The sequence below is a fragment of the Cydia splendana genome, chromosome 13 (genome assembly GCF_910591565.1).
Source record: "Cydia splendana chromosome 13, ilCydSple1.2, whole genome shotgun sequence".
Lineage (NCBI taxonomy): Eukaryota > Metazoa > Arthropoda > Insecta > Lepidoptera > Tortricidae > Cydia > Cydia splendana.
In genome coordinates this window covers 20,035,720-20,055,510 of record NC_085972.1, presented here as the reverse complement: position 1 = coordinate 20,055,510, position 19,791 = coordinate 20,035,720, and the positions used below count along the sequence as shown (strand labels likewise).

Here is a 19,791-nt window from a genome sequence, read left to right as displayed (position 1 = left end):
CAGCCTTAGGAGAAAAGTAGGTAGGTATGTAACTTTTCTCCTAAGGCTGCAGCTACAGTTATTTTTCCTTCCTACAGTGTCAATATGTAGGTACGGCATGTACCCATTAGGTATCAACCATGCAGCGTGAGCAGAGAATCCCTGCCTAGTCATTATTTAGCCGAGCTCACAACGTCTTTCCTCCAAAAATCTTGTTTTGTGCTAGACACTATATGACAGTTCCATTAGGGGGTAGCTTCGACAGAAAATGAGTCAATCAGTCTACCATTTTGGTATCTGGGATATTAAACACAGGCTCCCTCTACAGTGACATATACCCACCAGGTATGATCCCCTGCAGTAATGTAAGTGGACTCCCCCCTAGTAGGCCAGCATGGGTCCCCCCATTATCCAGCCGAGCGCGCGCCGCTCCTCCCTCCCGCCATGTTTCGCCGCGTGACGTCACGTGCGGGTGGACTTCTACTCCCTCCACCTGAAAGAAAAGGGAGTTAGTGAAAATTCCAGGAATTGCCAGGAATAGGTAGGCCTCGAAGATGAAGGATTTTATCATTAAATAGCCTTTGAGCTTTATGGAGTCAAGTTTCATTTACTAAAATCGGTATTCGGAGTGCAATGTCCTTGATTTGAATTCCAAACATTTTTTATACCACGTCCTTGGCAAACAACCATGGCCCGCCTGATCGTAAGCGATCACCGTAGCCTATGGTCGCCTGCAATACCCCTGGAGTTGCTGTTGTTATGGAAAATTATTGTGAGACCTTTGGCGCACAATATATCGCAATATTTGACCCTTTCAAGCGCCAGGACCTCTATGGCCTAGGGAAGCGCCTGGTCTTTGTCTTCGTGAATTTCACGTCGTAGAGAAAGAGATAAAAAGAGAGGGTAAAGCGTGGAGTCACCTTTTTCCGAAGCCGTGGCGTTACCTGCTGACACTGGCTCATGAGCTTGATCATCTGGCGGAACGTGATGCCCAGGGGTCTGTTGATACGGCTCAGTTGGCGTAGCAGCCGCTCTGTGTCTTCCTCGTCACTGGAATTAAACAAAAACAGTTTGGTAAAGAGACTGTCATTACCAGGTCAGGTTCTGACTCTTCTTGATTTCTAAACCTACGATGACCGATAATCAGCAATACCGTAGGAGAAGACGGAACGAAGTGGGGGGAGGGGACATCATGATTCGCACGTCGCGTCACACTCTGGAGGGGCGTGCGGTTCCAAATGGTGTGATAAACTTCGCATTCCTATAGACAAAGACGACTCTTTCGGGTTCTTACGAAAATAGCTCAACAGCTGTTAGACATACTTTCTACTCAACGGAATGCAAGACGGAAAGACTATTAAGTTCTTAGTCCATTCCATTCACGCTTTTCTGAATGGATACTAGCACAACGAGTAAGTGTACATTCAGCTGTAAGTACTCGTAGTTATATCACTATCGGGCAATGCTAAGGTCATTGTCTCATTACTGGGATGACGTTTGTTGCGTCAGCGCAGCGCCGGTGCCGGACCGGACCACTTTCTCTTACTGGCCGAGTTCTAGTGTCGATGGTCTGAATATGGAAAGTACATATATGTTCGATATTTGACACCTTTTACTGTGTTTGTCATATAATCATACTAGCTATATGTACTATATATTGACACTTATGTATCAACTATGAGGTCAACTAGGTACTTTTGCTATGGTGAAGTGAAATTCCGCAACATGGCGGGTCTATTCCTGGCCAGGCTTTAAATACATATTTCATGATCCGTGTTGTTATGTTTTATTGTTTTTATTGCCTGTTGATGTTCTTTATTAACTATAGCAAACTGTCAGACATGACATGTCCAATTTCTATCGATTACGATAACGCATTTGACGATCTCCGCTTGGATAAGTCTCGCGTGCGCACACGCCGACACGGACACCGTGTCAGAAAAACATCCGATATAAATAAGTAGGTAAATAATCACGTACTTACCTATTTTAAGTCGAAAAACGCTCGACATGTTTCACTCCGTACCGAGGAGTATCATCACGTCATCAGGAGCTTGCGTTGACGGTGACGGACCGGCGCAAACGACGACGACGACGGAGTGAAACATGTCGAGCGTTTTTCGACTTAAAGTAAGTACGTGAGTGACCCTTTCTTAATATATTTGAATATGTCTGTGTCTCACGGAAGTTTTGTTATTAAAACATTTAATTAATTTCGTATTAGGTACATGTGGAAATTGTGGAAGAAAATGCACTTTATTATAACTTTCCTATTTCTTAGACAGGTCAAGTTATGTAGGTAAGTAGGTAATAAGCATGATTTATATATGTTATATATGTATGTGGAAGCTTTGAACGGAAACTTTCTAAATGGAAACCCTGCATGAGAATTCTCTCATGAAATTTTCCAGAAATTTTGAGAATGTTCTGCAACTTGGACATATTGCTATGTATACCTACGGTTTACGGTTTATATTTGTATATGTACCTAATCTATTGTAGAGTCTGTGCGGAAAGAGAAGAGTCATAGAATATATTAGATCCCATACATATATTTCACGACTCTTCTCTTTCCGCACAGACTCTACCATAGACGTTCACGACCCTATCTCAACTACGACGCTGTATGGTACAAAGAGTACCTATAGTAAGTATTATTATTAGGTTACTGGTAGTAACTTGCCTGCCCCAAAACTTCAAAAGTGACTTTTCAGGTAAGTTTTTTTAATTCTTTCAATTTATCAGAATTTTTGTTGTTAGTTTTTAACATAGATGTAAGTAAATTGAGGTAGATATGGTACCAGGCGCACGATTGTGAGCCATTAAATATAGGTTCCGGAACCTATATTTAGTTAGGCGTATGGGTGACGCCAACCTGTCAAGCTGTGAAAATCGTTGGATCAATTTTTAATTTTGTCAACTATGAACGTCACACGTCTACATAAATAAAAGGTCATTGGTTTTTAAACTAGTTTTGCAAAGACCTCAACCAACACCTTATAACTCATTTGACAAAAAAGTTGTCTTGTCATATCAACCTTGTATTTAATTCTTCACATATTGATCGCAGCAACAGGTGGGAATTATAGTAACTCAATAACGGGGAATCGAGTTCAGTGGGTTACTGACATGCAAACGCTTGTCAAAGAAAATGTCTGTGTCACAGAATACGGCGTGTTATGGAAATGTGAATGCATTGGTCAAGGGTGGGGTGGGCCATTCTACAGATTTGGGCCTGCACTGCGTCTAAACTCCGTCAAATCATACTAAATGTATGAAAAGTTTGATGGAGTTGAGCTGACCGCAATCATATAATTTCAGAACGACTCGGGTAAGGTATAACCAGATTAGCTGTGCGACATACGGTCGCTTCTTCTTCTTCTTACGGTCGCTTGTATCATTTTTTTAGGAGTTAATTATTCACAAATTAGCTATTCTTTCTCCATGTTCATTGAGTGATGTAACTTCCGCTCTGTTTCCATGTCTTATTCGTTATGCATAATTAATTACTAACTTTCATTCGCGTGCGGAACTGTCTTACCGAATTTGCCTATCACTGACATAACAGTGGTTTATGGGTGGTGTGATGGGTGTGTTACATGTTATGTGTGCTCTGCTCTACCTATTGATTGAGAAGCGTTTTACAATGAATAACTTATATTAAGACTAACGCAAAATTTTAGTTTTTATATTGAATTGTTACACATTTTTACAAAGGCAAATGTCATGAAACAAATCACACGGAAACTAGACTATATGTATACCTATATTCGCTAGGGCACACTTTAACCAAAACCTTAAGAGCGCTCTTACAAGAAAAGTCGAAATAATGCAAAATTGATGATACTAGTCGACGAAATTCAGGACTTTGCGCTCATTATTAGAAACAATGAGTACTTGTTCCAGTAAAAGCGTCTTCTTATCTTTATAAATATCGTTGTAAATATTAGAAAAAGGACTTATTAAATTAGTAATGATTTTTTTTCTGATGGTCGTTTCCGAAAAACCCCGTGAAGCACTGAATGGCGAGCTCTTATTTGGAAATGTTGAGAATTTTACTCTGCTAAACCTGGCTATTTTGTATTACTAATACCCTGTACTTTAGGCATATCAAACTATATTTTTCCTACATACCTTTGAGAAAGAGAAAATCAAAGTAAAACGAACTCGATTTTCTCTCCGAAACAAGTGTCAATTCCTACGAAAATCTACTTAATATCGAAGTCATTTTCATACTCAAGCAATCTGCAACGTTTGCTTATACTGTTGGTATACATTAGTGTTTATGAAATTCTACTATAATTTTTTGTCAATTTTTTGAAAACTACTCTATATTACCGATGACGCGCGCTGCGCCAGCTCAGTGCCGCGGCAGAGCTTGTAGAGGCAGGACGTGTGTCGGTCGGCTCCGCACATTTTCAACGGCGACGACGAGGTTTTTTATCATTGTGTGCGGCGGGCGCCGTGTAAAACGCTATACTGTGTGCGTGTAAACCGCAACGAGAGACTTTGATCCTAGCACTGTTTTTATAGTATTATAATTTATAATGGTACAGTTTAATAAACTACCGGACAGGATTAAAAATATTTGAAACGACCTGACATTCTATATGTATTTATTTGACTCAAGATAGTACTCAGGGTCTGATGATGGAGCCGGAAGGTGGTCACCGGTACCAATCAACCATGCAACTAAACCACTTCGTGTTTAGGCTCGTTTTATTCATCTCAACAAGATCTTTGACACAAGATAGTACTCAGGGTCTGATGATGGAGCCGGAAGGTGGTCACCGGTACCAATCAACCATGCAACTAAACCACTTCGTGTTTGGGCTCGTTTGATTCGGCTCAACAAGATCTTTGACTTAAGATAGTACTCAGGGTCTGATGATGGAGCCGGAAGGTGGTCACCAGTACCAATCAACAATGCAACTAAACCACTTCGTGTTTAGGCTCGTTTTATTCGTCTCAACAAGATCTTTGACTTAAGATAGTACTCAGGGTCTGATGATGGAGCCGGAAGGTGGTCACCGGTACCAATCAACCATGCAACTAAACCACTTCGTGTTTGGGCTCGTTTGATTCGTCTCAACAAGATCTTTGACACAAGATAATACTCAGGGTCTGATGATGGAGCCGGAAGGTGGTCACTGGTACCAATCAACCATGCAACTAAACCACTTCGTGTTTAGGCTCGTTTGATTCGTCTCAACAAGATCTTTGACACAAGATAGTACTCAGGGTCTGATGATGGAGCCGGCAGGTGGTCACCGGTACCAATCAACCATGCCACTAAACCACTTCGTGTTTAGGCTCGTTTTATTCGTTTCTATAAGATCTTTGACACAAGATAGTACTCAGGGTCTGATGTTGGAGCCGGAAGGTGGTCACCGGTACCAATCAACCATGCAACTAAACCACTTCGTGTTTAGGCTCGTTTGATTCGTCTCAACAAGACCTTGGACACAAGATAGTACTCAGGATCTGATGATGGAGCTGGAAGGTGGCCACGGGTACCAGTCTACCATGTAACTGAACCACTTCGTGTTTGGGCTCGTTTGATTTGTCGCAACAAGATCTTTGACACAAGGTAGTACTGAGGGTCTGATGATGGATCCGGAAGGTGGTGACCGGTACCAATCAACCATGCAACTAAACCACTTCGTGTTTGGCTTCGTTCGATTCGTCGCAACAAGATCTTTGACACAAGTTAGTACTCAGGGTCTGATGATGGAGCTGGACTGTGGCCACGGGTACCAGTCTACCATGTAACTGAACCACTTCGTGTTTGGGCTCGTTTGATTTGTCGCAACAAGATGTTTGACACAAGGTAGTACTGAGGGTCTGATGATGGATCCGGAAGGTGGTCACCGGTACCAATCAACCATGCAACTAAACCACTCCGTGTTTGGCTTCGTTCGATTCGTCGCAACAAGATCTTTGACACAAGTTAGTACTCAGGGTCTGATGATGGAGCTGGACTGTGGCCACGGGTACCAGTCTACCATGTAACTGAACTACTTCGTGTTTGGGCTCGTTTGATTCGTCGCAATAAGATGTTTGACACAAGATACTACTCAGGGTCTGATGATGGAGCTGATGATGATAGACAGGTACCCGTCGCCACCTTCGCGCTCCATCATCAGACCCTGAGTACTACCTTGTGTCAAAGATCTTGTTGAGATGAATAAAACGAGCCTAAACACGAAGTGGTTTAGTTGCATGGTTGATTGGTACCGGTGACCACCTTCCGGCTCCAACATCAGACCCTGAGTACTATCTTGTGTCAAAGATCTTGTTGAAACGAATAAAACGAGCCTAAACACGAAGTGGTTTAGTTGCATGGTTGATTGGTACCGGTGACCACCTTCCAGCTCCATCATCAGACTCTGAGTATCACCTAGTGTCAAAGATCTTGTTGAGACGAATCAAACGAGCCCAAACACGAAGTTGTTTAGTTACATGATAGACTGGTACCCGTGGCCACCTTCCAGCTCCATCATCAGACCCTGTGTATCTTCAGTGTCAAAGATCTTGTTGAGACGAATCAAACGAGCCTAATCATGTTACTACATGGTTGATTGGTATCCGTGACCACCTTAATCATCATCAGATCCTCAGTACCAGTTCGTTTTTAAACCCTCGTTGATACAAACTTTACAACCTATAGGTACCAAATGCAATGACGAAACATGTAAATAAGCGAGTAGGTACCTATAATTTCTTTCGAGTAATATACCTTCATAAGTACGAGTATGGGGCTATTCATAAACTACGTCGTTTCAAATGGGAGGAGTGGGGGGGGGGGGGTCTGGACATCGGATAATGGTAACATGACGTAGGAGGAAACAGATTCATCCGAAGCTTGATTTTTGGATGATTTGAGGGGTGGGGAAGGTCAAAAATCGTCAAAAATAGATGACGTAATTTATGAACAGCCCCTATGTACATTTGCACTGCATTTAGTATTTTCGTACTTACCAAATAACAGTTTTAGAACTTTAAAAGTTAAGTACAGTTAGTGTTGTTATGGTTGATTTCAATATGCTTCGCGAAGGATCAAGAATGTTTAATCCATCATTGTAGTGCGAGTGTGGCAGAAGGGAGCGGCATACTGAGCTCGCACGGACTGCCGCAGCGCGTAAAATACCTAAACTCGCTCAACGCCGAAATGTAATAGCGCTCTTAAAAGATTATAGTTGGCTAAAAAATCGCGGTGGCGCTTAAGAGCGCTATTACATTTCGGCGTTGAGCGAGTTTAGGTATTTTACGCGCTGCGGCAGTCCGTGCGAGCTCAGTATGCCGATCCCTTCTGCCACACTCGCACTACAATGATGGATTAAACATTCTTGATCCTTCGCGAAGCATATTGAAATCAACCATAACAACACTAACTGTACTTAACTTTTAAAGTTCTAAAACTGTTATTTGGTAAGTACGAAAATACTAAATGCAGTGCAAATGTACATAGGGGCTGTTCATAAATTACGTCATCTATTTTTGACGATTTTTGACCTTCCCCACCCCTCAAATCATCCAAAAATCAAGCTTCGGATGAATCTGTTTCCTCCTACGTCATGTTACCATTATCCGATGTCCAGACCCCCCCCCCCCCACTCCTCCCATTTGAAACGACGGAGTTTATGAATAGCCCCATACTCGTACTTATGAAGGTATATTACTCGAAAGAAATTATAGGTACCTACTCGCTTATTTACATGTTTCGTCATTGCATTTGGTACCTATAGGTTGTAAAGTTTGTATCAACGAGGGTTTAAAAACGAACTGGTACTGAGGATCTGATGATGATTAAGGTGGTCACGGATACCAATCAACCATGTAGTAACATGATTAGGCTCGTTTGATTCGTCTCAACAAGATCTTTGACACTGAAGATACACAGGGTCTGATGATGGAGCTGGAAGGTGGCCACGGGTACCAGTCTATCATGTAACTAAACAACTTCGTGTTTGGGCTCGTTTGATTCGTCTCAACAAGATCTTTGACACTAGGTGATACTCAGAGTCTGATGATGGAGCTGGAAGGTGGTCACCGGTACCAATCAACCATGCAACTAAACCACTTCGTGTTTAGGCTCGTTTTATTCGTTTCAACAAGATCTTTGACACAAGATAGTACTCAGGGTCTGATGTTGGAGCCGGAAGGTGGTCACCGGTACCAATCAACCATGCAACTAAACCACTTCGTGTTTAGGCACGTTTTATTCATCTCAACAAGATCTTTGACACAAGGTAGTACTCAGGGTCTGATGATGGAGCGCGAAGGTGGCGACGGGTACCTGTCTATCATCATCAGCTCCATCATCAGACCCTGAGTAGTATCTTGTGTCAAACATCTTATTGCGACGAATCAAACGAGCCCAAACACGAAGTAGTTCAGTTACATGGTAGACTGGTACCCGTGGCCACAGTCCAGCTCCATCATCAGACCCTGAGTACTAACTTGTGTCAAAGATCTTGTTGCGACGAATCGAACGAAGCCAAACACGGAGTGGTTTAGTTGCATGGTTGATTGGTACCGGTGACCACCTTCCGGATCCATCATCAGACCCTCAGTACTACCTTGTGTCAAACATCTTGTTGCGACAAATCAAACGAGCCCAAACACGAAGTGGTTCAGTTACATGGTAGACTGGTACCCGTGGCCACAGTCCAGCTCCATCATCAGACCCTGAGTACTAACTTGTGTCAAAGATCTTGTTGCGACGAATCGAACGAAGCCAAACACGAAGTGGTTTAGTTGCATGGTTGATTGGTACCGGTCACCACCTTCCGGATCCATCATCAGACCCTCAGTACTACCTTGTGTCAAAGATCTTGTTGCGACAAATCAAACGAGCCCAAACACGAAGTGGTTCAGTTACATGGTAGACTGGTACCCGTGGCCACCTTCCAGCTCCATCATCAGATCCTGAGTACTATCTTGTGTCCAAGGTCTTGTTGAGACGAATCAAACGAGCCTAAACACGAAGTGGTTTAGTTGCATGGTTGATTGGTACCGGTGACCACCTTCCGGCTCCAACATCAGACCCTGAGTACTATCTTGTGTCAAAGATCTTATAGAAACGAATAAAACGAGCCTAAACACGAAGTGGTTTAGTGGCATGGTTGATTGGTACCGGTGACCACCTGCCGGCTCCATCATCAGACCCTGAGTACTATCTTGTGTCAAAGATCTTGTTGAGACGAATCAAACGAGCCTAAACACGAAGTGGTTTAGTTGCATGGTTGATTGGTACCAGTGACCACCTTCCGGCTCCATCATCAGACCCTGAGTATTATCTTGTGTCAAAGATCTTGTTGAGACGAATCAAACGAGCCCAAACACGAAGTGGTTTAGTTGCATGGTTGATTGGTACCGGTGACCACCTTCCGGCTCCATCATCAGACCCTGAGTACTATCTTAAGTCAAAGATCTTGTTGAGACGAATAAAACGAGCCTAAACACGAAGTGGTTTAGTTGCATTGTTGATTGGTACTGGTGACCACCTTCCGGCTCCATCATCAGACCCTGAGTACTATCTTAAGTCAAAGATCTTGTTGAGCCGAATCAAACGAGCCCAAACACGAAGTGGTTTAGTTGCATGGTTGATTGGTACCGGTGACCACCTTCCGGCTCCATCATCAGACCCTGAGTACTATCTTGTGTCAAAGATCTTGTTGAGATGAATAAAACGAGCCTAAACACGAAGTGGTTTAGTTGCATGGTTGATTGGTACCGGTGACCACCTTCCGGCTCCATCATCAGACCCTGAGTACTATCTTGAGTCAAATAAATACATATAGAATGTCAGGTCGTTTCAAATATTTTTAATCCTGTCCGGTAGTTTATTAAACTGTACCATTATAAATTATAATACTATAAAAACAGTGCTAGGATCAAAGTCTCTCGTTGCGGTTTACACGCACACAGTATAGCGTTTTACACGGCGCCCGCCGCACACAATGATAAAAAACCTCGTCGTCGCCGTTGAAAATGTGCGGAGCCGACCGACACACGTCCTGCCTCTACAAGCTCTGCCGCGGCACTGAGCTGGCGCAGCGCGCGTCATCGGTAATATAGAGTAGTTTTCAAAAAATTGACAAAAAATTATAGTAGAATTTCATAAACACTAATGTATACCAACAGTATAAGCAAACGTTGCAGATTGCTTGAGTATGAAAATGACTTCGATATTAAGTAGATTTTCGTAGGAATTGACACTTGTTTCGGAGAGAAAATCGAGTTCGTTTTACTTTGATTTTCTCTTTCTCAAAGGTATGTAGGAAAAATATAGTTTGATATGCCTAAAGTACAGGGTATTAGTAATACAAAATAGCCAGGTTTAGCAGAGTAAAATTCTCAACATTTCCAAATAAGAGCTCGCCATTCAGTGCTTCACGGGGTTTTTCGGAAACGACCATCAGAAAAAAAATCATTACTAATTTAATAAGTCCTTTTTCTAATATTTACAACGATATTTATAAAGATAAGAAGACGCTTTTACTGGAACAAGTACTCATTGTTTCTAATAATGAGCGCAAAGTCCTGAATTTCGTCGACTAGTATCATCAATTTTGCATTATTTCGACTTTTCTTGTAAGAGCGCTCTTAATGTGTTAATTTCCATCAGCTACGAACTTCCACGGGATTTGCAATGCAAGGAGAAATAAATCAGCTATTGTAATGAGTCCGTTTAATCTTTATGTCCTACTTGTAGTAGGATAATAAAATTGGTCCTTCAAGCGGGATCTAATCCACTCCGAGCTAGACTTGCTCAAATGACCATTAGAATCATTAGATATACAGGGTGATTTCGGGGTCGTGGAGCAAGAGAACCAGACATCATACAGAATTCAAAGATGAGCCTAATGATGTTGTTAATTATTGTTTATCACCAATAATGATGATTATTTTCCAGATGACAAGTAGGAATAAACATTTTTGCATACAATTTGGTGACCCTACTCAATGTGACGTCTTGTCGCTTTCCATACAGCGTATGTCAAAAGTCATAGGTGACCATAATTACTTAGTCGAACGAGCGAGCGAAACGAAGCGAAGTTCTTACATTCGACTTGGATCACGCGGCTGGCTAGCGGCACGTCCCGGCATTTCAATGTTTTTAAGCTGAACTGTCAGAAGATAGTTTAATACTCAATAACTAAAATAAATTTGTTCTAATTTAAATGAAATTGGGTAAACGTGTAGTTGAGGGCATTATATTTTAGTCATTAAATTATGAGCAGGCTCGATCAAGGGATTATTGAGGTAGAAGAGCTAAGAAGGCCAAAAAGCTGTTTGTGAGAGGTCTTGCTATTCTGGTCATTTTATTTGCAAAAAACATGGTCAAATTTAGTATCAAATGAACTGCTCGGTTTGCACTTTTATAATATCGATTTTAAATTTACCATTTTGAAATAATTAGCAAGATAAAAATAAAATAATATAAACATAATAATTTGATATTTGACAGGAAATATTTCGGCTTAGCACAGATACAGTTTATTTTAATCTCTATGATTTCTATGATGACTTAAATCCAGGGGAGGGACAGTCGTATATAAAGCACTTTATTCGAAAAAATAGCGACATCTGTATTAATAAACGTTAAACTTTTTTTTATATATGGCTTCACTTAATTTCGTCAGAACGTCTTAAAAGTCTTGTATCCAGGGCATGGATCAAACAAAAAAACATCTGTTGAACAGATTATTTATGGCCATCGACATATGATGACCGGCACCACCGTATGACCACCAAACAAATTTGTCAAATAAAACTCAAAATATTATAACACCCCATTTATTGTCTGTACTACGACATAATTCAGATAAATAAAAATACTTTCAGTTTTACAATGTCAAAAGAAACAAAGTTTTCATACGCCATCACAGTTGCTGAGAACTTTATAACCAAAAAAATTAAAAAAAATATTTGGCGGGTAGATTCACAACCTGCTGCGTGTAATTGTGTTTCGTGGTCAATTGTGTGTTATTCCAGCCGTGTATGATAGGTAATTTATTTACATCAACAGTCAAGTTAAAAGTACCTAATTTGTTTTAGTGTATTAGTAAATATCCTGAAGCCTTTCTTCAAAGTCAAAGTTTTTTACGTTCGCAACATACTTAGACGCTATTTATGCCCCTCCCCCCCTGATATTGACGTTGATATTTCTGGTTAAGAATTACAGATGGCATTTCAAAATGGATGCAAAAAAGTTCCACGAGAGGGCTCTCTTTGTCCTATATAGTATTATACATACTACTCTTTGCTTAAATCTATCAGTCAAGGGCTCCACAGACCTTGCAATAAATCCAGGCGATTTTTGATCCATCCAATCCATTGCCGCCTATAGTGCGACATAATAAAATAGTAGAAATTAAATAAAATGGAACTCAATCATGTCCGTACTAAATTGTTGCCATGTGTAAGCATTTTACATCAGTTTTACATGCATTTTACGTCAAAAATGTGACAGTTACGTAGAAAGTGGTGCCCTCATTTATTTTCTACTATAGTTGGTGAAGCAGATCTTGTCAGTAGAAAAAGGCGGCAGATTTGAAAACCGTAGGCGCCTTTTTCTACTGACAACATTTGCTTGACCAACTATATTTTATTTATTTATTTATTTATTTTTAAACTTTATTGCACATACAAAAAGTACAACAGGCGGACTTAATGCCGTTATAGGCATTCTCTACCAGTCAACCATAGGGCGAAGCAGAAAAGAGTCCATGTGGGTGCAGTGAGAAATAAACAGAAAAAAAACGTAACTTTTGAGCGAAGTAAAATATCAACATTCTAAATAAATACCTACTATATATAACTGTGTTATACAGTGAAACCTGGTTAATTGGCACCTGGATAAATGGAAAACCTCAATAATTGCAACCAAAAGTCCGGTCCCGGTCCCTTGAGACCAAAAGGCCTCTATAATTGCAAGTTTGGAACCTCTATAATTGCAATTTAGATTTTAGTGCTTTTCGTAATTTTGCCTCTGTAATTGACCACATCGCAACTAAGACCTCTATAATTGACACTGTGCTAAAAAAATCCGTTATATTAGCTTTTCTTTTTACCTCTATTATTGAAACGAGTCTTACTTATTACCTCTGTAATTGAAATAATGTAGTTGTATGCAGCAGAAACAATATTTTAATAGCAATGATCATTTTATTTATATGTTCATCCAGAATTCAATTTATTTATTGGGTATCTATCACAGCCTGTAGTAGGTGAAATAGTTTTGATTTAATCAAAAACAAAGTATGCTTTTAACATTCTAATTAAACTTTCTTCTACAATTCAAGAGAATTTTTAAACCCAAATGATTAATAAGAAAATAAAGTGGTAATGAATGTAGTGTAAAAGTACAAGTATAGACAGAAGCAATATATAGACCCGAAACCCAGAATTTAAGCGTGTAAATCTACTTTGAATGGTTATTTGCACCTCCATAAAAGAAATTTGTCAAAACGTAACCTCTATTAATGAAAACCTCTATAATTGACACAACGATTTTTTGAACCTCGTTAATTCACACGACCTGCTTAAATGGAAAACCTGGTTAATTGACAAAAAATGGCCGGTCCCTTGAGATTGCAATTATCCAGGTTCCACTGTACCTTATGACTACGAGTACACTAAATACACACTATACGAGCTATGCTATACTGTATTTTATGTCGCACTATACGAGTTCCTAAGTAGGTGCAACAAAGTCAATCGCTCTATAATAATTTTTGGTTAACTGCGAGTTCTCAGTTCGGGGCGAACTACTAGTATAACATAAATTTTACTTGAAAAATAAGAATAATTCAAGTAATTATCTTTTAATCAAATACTACCATATAATAATGTGGATCATTTACAGAGTCAGAAAAAGTGGTTCTGGATCACGACTCCGAAATCACCCTGTATATATGTATTACATGTCATTGTGTGTTTCAATCATCAATCGAGCAAGTGTTCGATGAATTGATCGCCAAATTCAATAACTGGGTGTTGTTTGTAAAATGACCTATCGAATCTGGCACCATAATAATATGAGCGTCCCTAATTAATACGAGTATTATCAATGCGAAAGTAACTCTGTCTATTTGTTACCTCTTCACACTCAAACCACTGAACCGAATTAACTAGATGAATTTTGGTATGGAGAATTGGAGATAAAACTATCTCAAACGAGGCCCGGGGAAAGACATTAGGATAGTTTATCATCATCGTCACAATTCTACGCATACGAAGTCGCGGGCAAAAACTAGCGTTATTTCCCTTTTATTGTACCTACTGTCTGATAGCTACATAATAAGATTTCGTACGGGTAGTGTTAGTTATAGGTAAATTCGAGTTTTACACACTACAAAAAAAATAAGCTTTAATTTCTTATACAAACTAAGACACAGCTAATATCATATGTAGATCTTCTTCGTTAATAGACATGCCTCCTATTCATTCACATAATCTGTTTACGTAGCTATATCTTTCATCATTTTCATCATAAACGTCAGCTCAAAACTTGTCTGTTAACAAGCAACCTCTAACTTATTACGATATTTGTTAAATGCGAGATGCAGAAACAATCTATTACAACATCTGGCACAAGGTTGACTACCGCTCGGTACCCTCACCGCTGCTTAAATTCGGTGTTTAGGTAATTATTATGGAATCTAGAAACTAGTCTGGGACTAATTTTAGGCTTTAGACAGGTAAGGTTGACTGCAAGGTTAACTAGTGTTTTAAGCTTGTAAGCTAGCAGAATATTTACGCCGGCTGATGTCTTTAAAAACTCTTTTGGTAGGTACCTAAATATAAGTACCTCCTTATGACGAATCTGACAAAAATAGAACGAAAGTTAATGTAAAATTCTGACAAATAGGTTTTTGGCAAAAATTTCATTTTTGGTACAAGCTTTTATCGCTGACTGTACTTTTCTTACGACAGACAACTAATACTCATCGAGACAATTCTAAAAACGCCTAACACAATTAGGTTGCGTTGTTTCATCACAGCTTTCCTATGGCCACCTCCTGTCTCCATCATCAGATCAGTTCGACTAAGAATTCGACAGTACCATATTATTGTATTGTCATCAGAACTACATACAGCTGCCAATTTTCATGACGATACGATCCTTGGAAGATGGTTAAATTAGTTACCTTAGATTCCATTACAGTTAGTTACTTACAGGTCGACCTAATAAAAGCTTTTGACCTCCTGTATTCAGTCGGTTAAAAATTGGTTTTCTATGCGCACCTGTAGAGATTAAATAATAGAAAAACTTTTTACAAAAAAAAGCAAACCGACTTCAAAAAGGACGAAATAAAATATTATCCTTTTTGAAGTCTATTCGTTACCAACTGATATGTTTGAAGTCGGTGCCAAGCCAAATTTTGAAGCATACCATGATTTTGGTGCGATTCGATAAGGATGTACCTACGTTGGATTGCCTTACACGACGACTCGGAGTAAATATCTATGGAGCGGCCATTAACAGGCGTTCCCCTCTGCAAAAAGATCGCGGCCGCCGGTCAAGGAGGTTATATAAAACTAGTTGCCACACGTCATACGCCATTCAGCAAACGTCAGTCTAAGCGGAATGATAGGAGCCGAAAATGCCGAATTGCAGCGTTTTCTCGTGCAAAATGAGATCGGAAACGTCTAGTCTACAAAAAGAACACGTTTCTTATCATATGGAAGTACTATTACATCTAAATATTATCAAATAGTGCATTAACTTTGCAAATAACTAAAAAACATTGTCAATCTGATAGTGATACCAGTGATATGATATTAGATCTATTTTAGGGTAATTCTAAAGAAGACTTTCTAAATATTAATTAGGTACGAGTAGAATTTCTAATAGGAAATATTATGCGAAACTCTGCGTAGGGGGCGCGACTACCACAATCCATCACAATCTGGGGGTCCGCCGCGGAACAAGAAAATTTAAATTTCGTTATACTATTACATATTTGAGCGATAAAGAGAAAAGAGAAAATGTACTAGCTAGCTTAGTGCTACACTCTGGCGGCAGAACATTGCAGTAATATGCCCTATTTGCGTTGCTTTTTGTTATATTATAATTTATGTAACACATTATTTTTATATAACACCTTAGTTTCATATCAACCTAATCTATTTAATCAAATAAATAGATCTATAAGAATAAAGAAAAGGGGGACGGGGGATCAAAAAGTAGTCGAAAACATCTCGCGTGATTTGTGCACAACCCCTAAATAACGTAAAATTACCGATAGACTCTTTTTTTTAATTAATTTTTCCTTTAGTTTCTACATATAGCTGGTCAAGCAGATCTTGTCAGTACCTAGAAAAAGGCGGCAAATTTGAAAAATGTAGGCGGGAAGGGATATCGTCCCATAGAAAATTTGAATTTCGCGCCTTTTTTACTGACAAGATTTGCTTGACCAGCTATATATTTTTATTTAACATGTCAAATATTTTATTAATTTAAGGTATTTACGGCTGTCACTATCCATAAATAGGCACTTTTAATTTATTACTCTGGTATCACCGTACCAATATTAGTGATGGGACACCATAAAAACCAATATCGGTAAAATCGATATAAACATAATGAATAATATACAGATGGTCATGATGCCTAGCGAACACCAGCCATATCGTACAAACCTCAAGGAGTGATATTCCTAGGCAGATGATGATCTGCCTAGTGACCACCAGCCATATCGTGCTAACTTCAAGGTGTGATATTCCTAAGCAGATCGTGAAACGCCGGCATGTCATGATCTGACTAGTGACCACCAGCCATATCGTTCAAACCTCAACGTTTAGGCATATCGAATAAGTAGGATGTCCTAATTTTAGCAAATGATAGAAGAAGAAAGAAAGAAAGAAAGAAAGACATTTATTGTAAAAACCTTCTACATACAGCGCCACTTCAGTTACAAAAAAGAGAGAAGAACTTACTAACTAAAACACTTAAAGCTAGATACAGAGTAATTGTTAAAGTAAATGTTACACAAAAATAGACAAGTCCACCAGCAAAGTGAAAAATAAAAGAAAAAAGGAGTAAGAAAACTACTAAAATAAAATTTGGCGCCGCTATAGTGGCTACAAAAGGACACCACTCAGCATATGCTCTGGTATAAATACCACAGCGCTGGTTTTCTGTGGAGCCCCAGGCCGGAGGGTAGTTTAGAACTGATTACCTAACGGTAGTGGCAATCATACAATATTGCAAAAAGGAAGCAGAAAAATAAACATAATCATTTGAAAAATATTTAAAAATACAGATAATATAATTACTAATAAAGTTACAAATTGGCTTTAATGTTATGATGTTACAGGGTAGGTATTATATATAGTATAAGACATTATAAGAGGTTGAGAGGTTGAAATATAATAGAACTTATCATACTCATATTCGGAAAATTTGAAAAATCTAGTTGAAATTCATGTAAACTCTGGTAAAAAAAAAAAACTTTTACGTCTGACAATTTGAGAAATCCATGGGACGCAACGAGCACGGCAATTGCAGGCTAAAGAGATATTTTCTAAACTGGAGTTTAAATGTGGATAGTGTCTTGGAGTTACGTATAGGCGGAGGTATGTTGTTCCAGCACTTCGTGGCAGAGTAGCGAAAACTGCCACGAAATGCAGCAGAACTGCCGTGTCTCGGACAGATAAGTCGAATGGCTTCTCTAGTCGGGCGGGCGGAAAACTTTAATTTGTTAAAGAGGTACAGAGGTTGTTGAAGATGGACAACACCGAAAAGCAGAGACGCAAAATGCAACGAACGTCGTGCATCCATTTTCAACATCCTACCACTATTAAGATAGGGAGTCACGTGAGTCCGTGGAGGGATGGGGAAGCAGAACCGAGCGCAGGCATTTTGGATGCGTTGAAGGAGTGCCTTAGAGCGAGCTAGTAGGCAACCGTTAATGACAGTGTCGACATAGTTAAGCCTGGATAATATAAGCGTGTCACATAATTTTATTCTAATGTCAACACTAAGGTATTTACGGACCTGGTAAAGTACTTGCAGTCTATAAAAACAGCTTTTAGCAGCTTGTAGTACATGTTGTTCGAAACGTAGCTGTTCGTCAACGAGTAGTCCGAGATTACGTGCTATGGTGACTCGTTCAAGGAGATCCCTACCAAGTAAAACTTTAGGGTCTATACTGGTGACCTTCTGAACTTGGCCTTTAGTACCAAGCACTATAAATTTGGACTTATTGGGGTTGAGAACTAAGTCACAGTGTCCGGACCAGTCGACGATACGAGCAAGATCTTGATTTAGCAACTCAACGGCAGCTTCAGTCTCTCGGGGAAGGAATGTTTTGTAGATTTGCAGATCATCGGCGTACATGTGATAGTTACAATTTTTTATGCAACATGTAATGTCCGCCACGTACAAAATAAACAAAATCGGTCCTAAAATCGATCCCTGAGGGACTCCGCAATTTACAAAGGTTTTCAGAGAGAAATCTGTCAATCCGGAAGAGTTACGCAGCCCTACTCTCTGTGAACGACCCGAGAGATAACTATCAAACCACTTTATTGTTCCGTTATCAAAACCATAGTACGCAAGTTTGGACAAAAGCAGCGAGACATTTATTGTGTCGAAGGCACGGGAGAAATCGAGTAGGACTAAGATGGATGCTTCTCCCTTATCCTGTGCTGTTAGTACATCATCGATCACGTCCAGAAGGGCCGTGGCTGTGCTGCGCGCTTTGCGAAACCCAGACTGCTTATTCGGCAATATATTATTTGTTTCTAAAAACGCAGTCAATTGCAGGCAAACGATCTTTTCCAAGACTTTTGACAAGAAGCAGAGAATACTTATTGGCCTGAGGTCCTTTAAATCCGTAGGCTCCGGTGTTTTAGGTATTGGTTTAACTATAGCCGATTTCCAGTCGTCTGGAAAAATACCGGAAATTATAGATTGATTAATCATTTTAGTGATAGTGTACAAAGTTTTAGGTAAAGTTAAATCAATCATGTTTAATGTGATGCCATCAGTACCTGCTGCGTTGCTTGAAAAAGATCTAATAACTTTGAGAACAGCGTTTTCATCGACTGGTTTTAACCTAAAACTAATGGGGCCAAATCTATGGAACTCATAATATGTTAGACTGGATATGGTGACGCCTCTTCCCCCTGGAAGATTTAGAAAATGATTATTAATCTGGTCTGGGTTATTGAAATTTGAAGGCAAGTCATTACTTTTTTTAAAATCCGCGATGTTACTTTTAATATTTTGCCAAAGAAGTCGGGGATTATTTTGATTATGATTAATACGAGTCTTGAAAAAGGCCGACTTTTCGGTGAAAAGGGCAGTGCTAACTATGCTTTTTAAGTCCTTATAGTACTGTTTATGGGTGTCGAGGCCTGTACTACGAAATCTTGCATGCGCTTCATCACGGAGTCGCATCATCTCCTTTACCGTATAAGTGATCCACGGGTGAGATTGTTTTTTAATAAGGGTTCTTTTAAAAGGCGCGTGAAGTTCAAAGAGCCGTAAGATGGACTCATTAAAATGATAAAGAGTGTCATTGACGTTGTCACACACCAAACGTTCCCAGTTTATGGATTCGAGGTCAGCGTTGAACCTCTGCACATCGATATCCTTGAGCGGTCTATACACTACCCATTTTGGGAGGGGCTTGTTTTTCCTAACGCTAAGCTCAGTGATAACCATTGAAATGGCTTGACAGCCTACTTATAGTACGTGTTTGGGTAGCGTATGATTTTAGTACCTACGCATTCTGCTCCAAATGCCACATATAATGCAGCACTAGCCGTAGCAAAAAATGCAAAAGGCAG

The 19,791-nt window shown here is 39.7% G+C and overlaps 1 protein-coding gene across 2 annotated transcripts in view; it reads right to left on the bottom strand.

Moving 5' to 3' along the window:
- LOC134796292 (uncharacterized) overlaps positions 1 to 19,791 on the bottom strand; it is a 61,184-nt gene that overhangs the window by 2,379 nt on the left and 39,014 nt on the right. Inside the window, exons 2-3 of one of the 2 annotated variants that reach the window (XM_063768369.1) lie at positions 924 to 1,029; positions 322 to 472 (exon numbers count right to left, since the gene is read on the bottom strand). In XM_063768369.1, the coding sequence (XP_063624439.1) occupies positions 322 to 472; positions 924 to 1,029 (257 nt within the window). Of the gene's footprint in view, positions 1 to 321; positions 473 to 899; positions 1,030 to 19,791 lie in introns of both variants that reach the window. The other variant, XM_063768368.1, reaches the window with a different exon arrangement.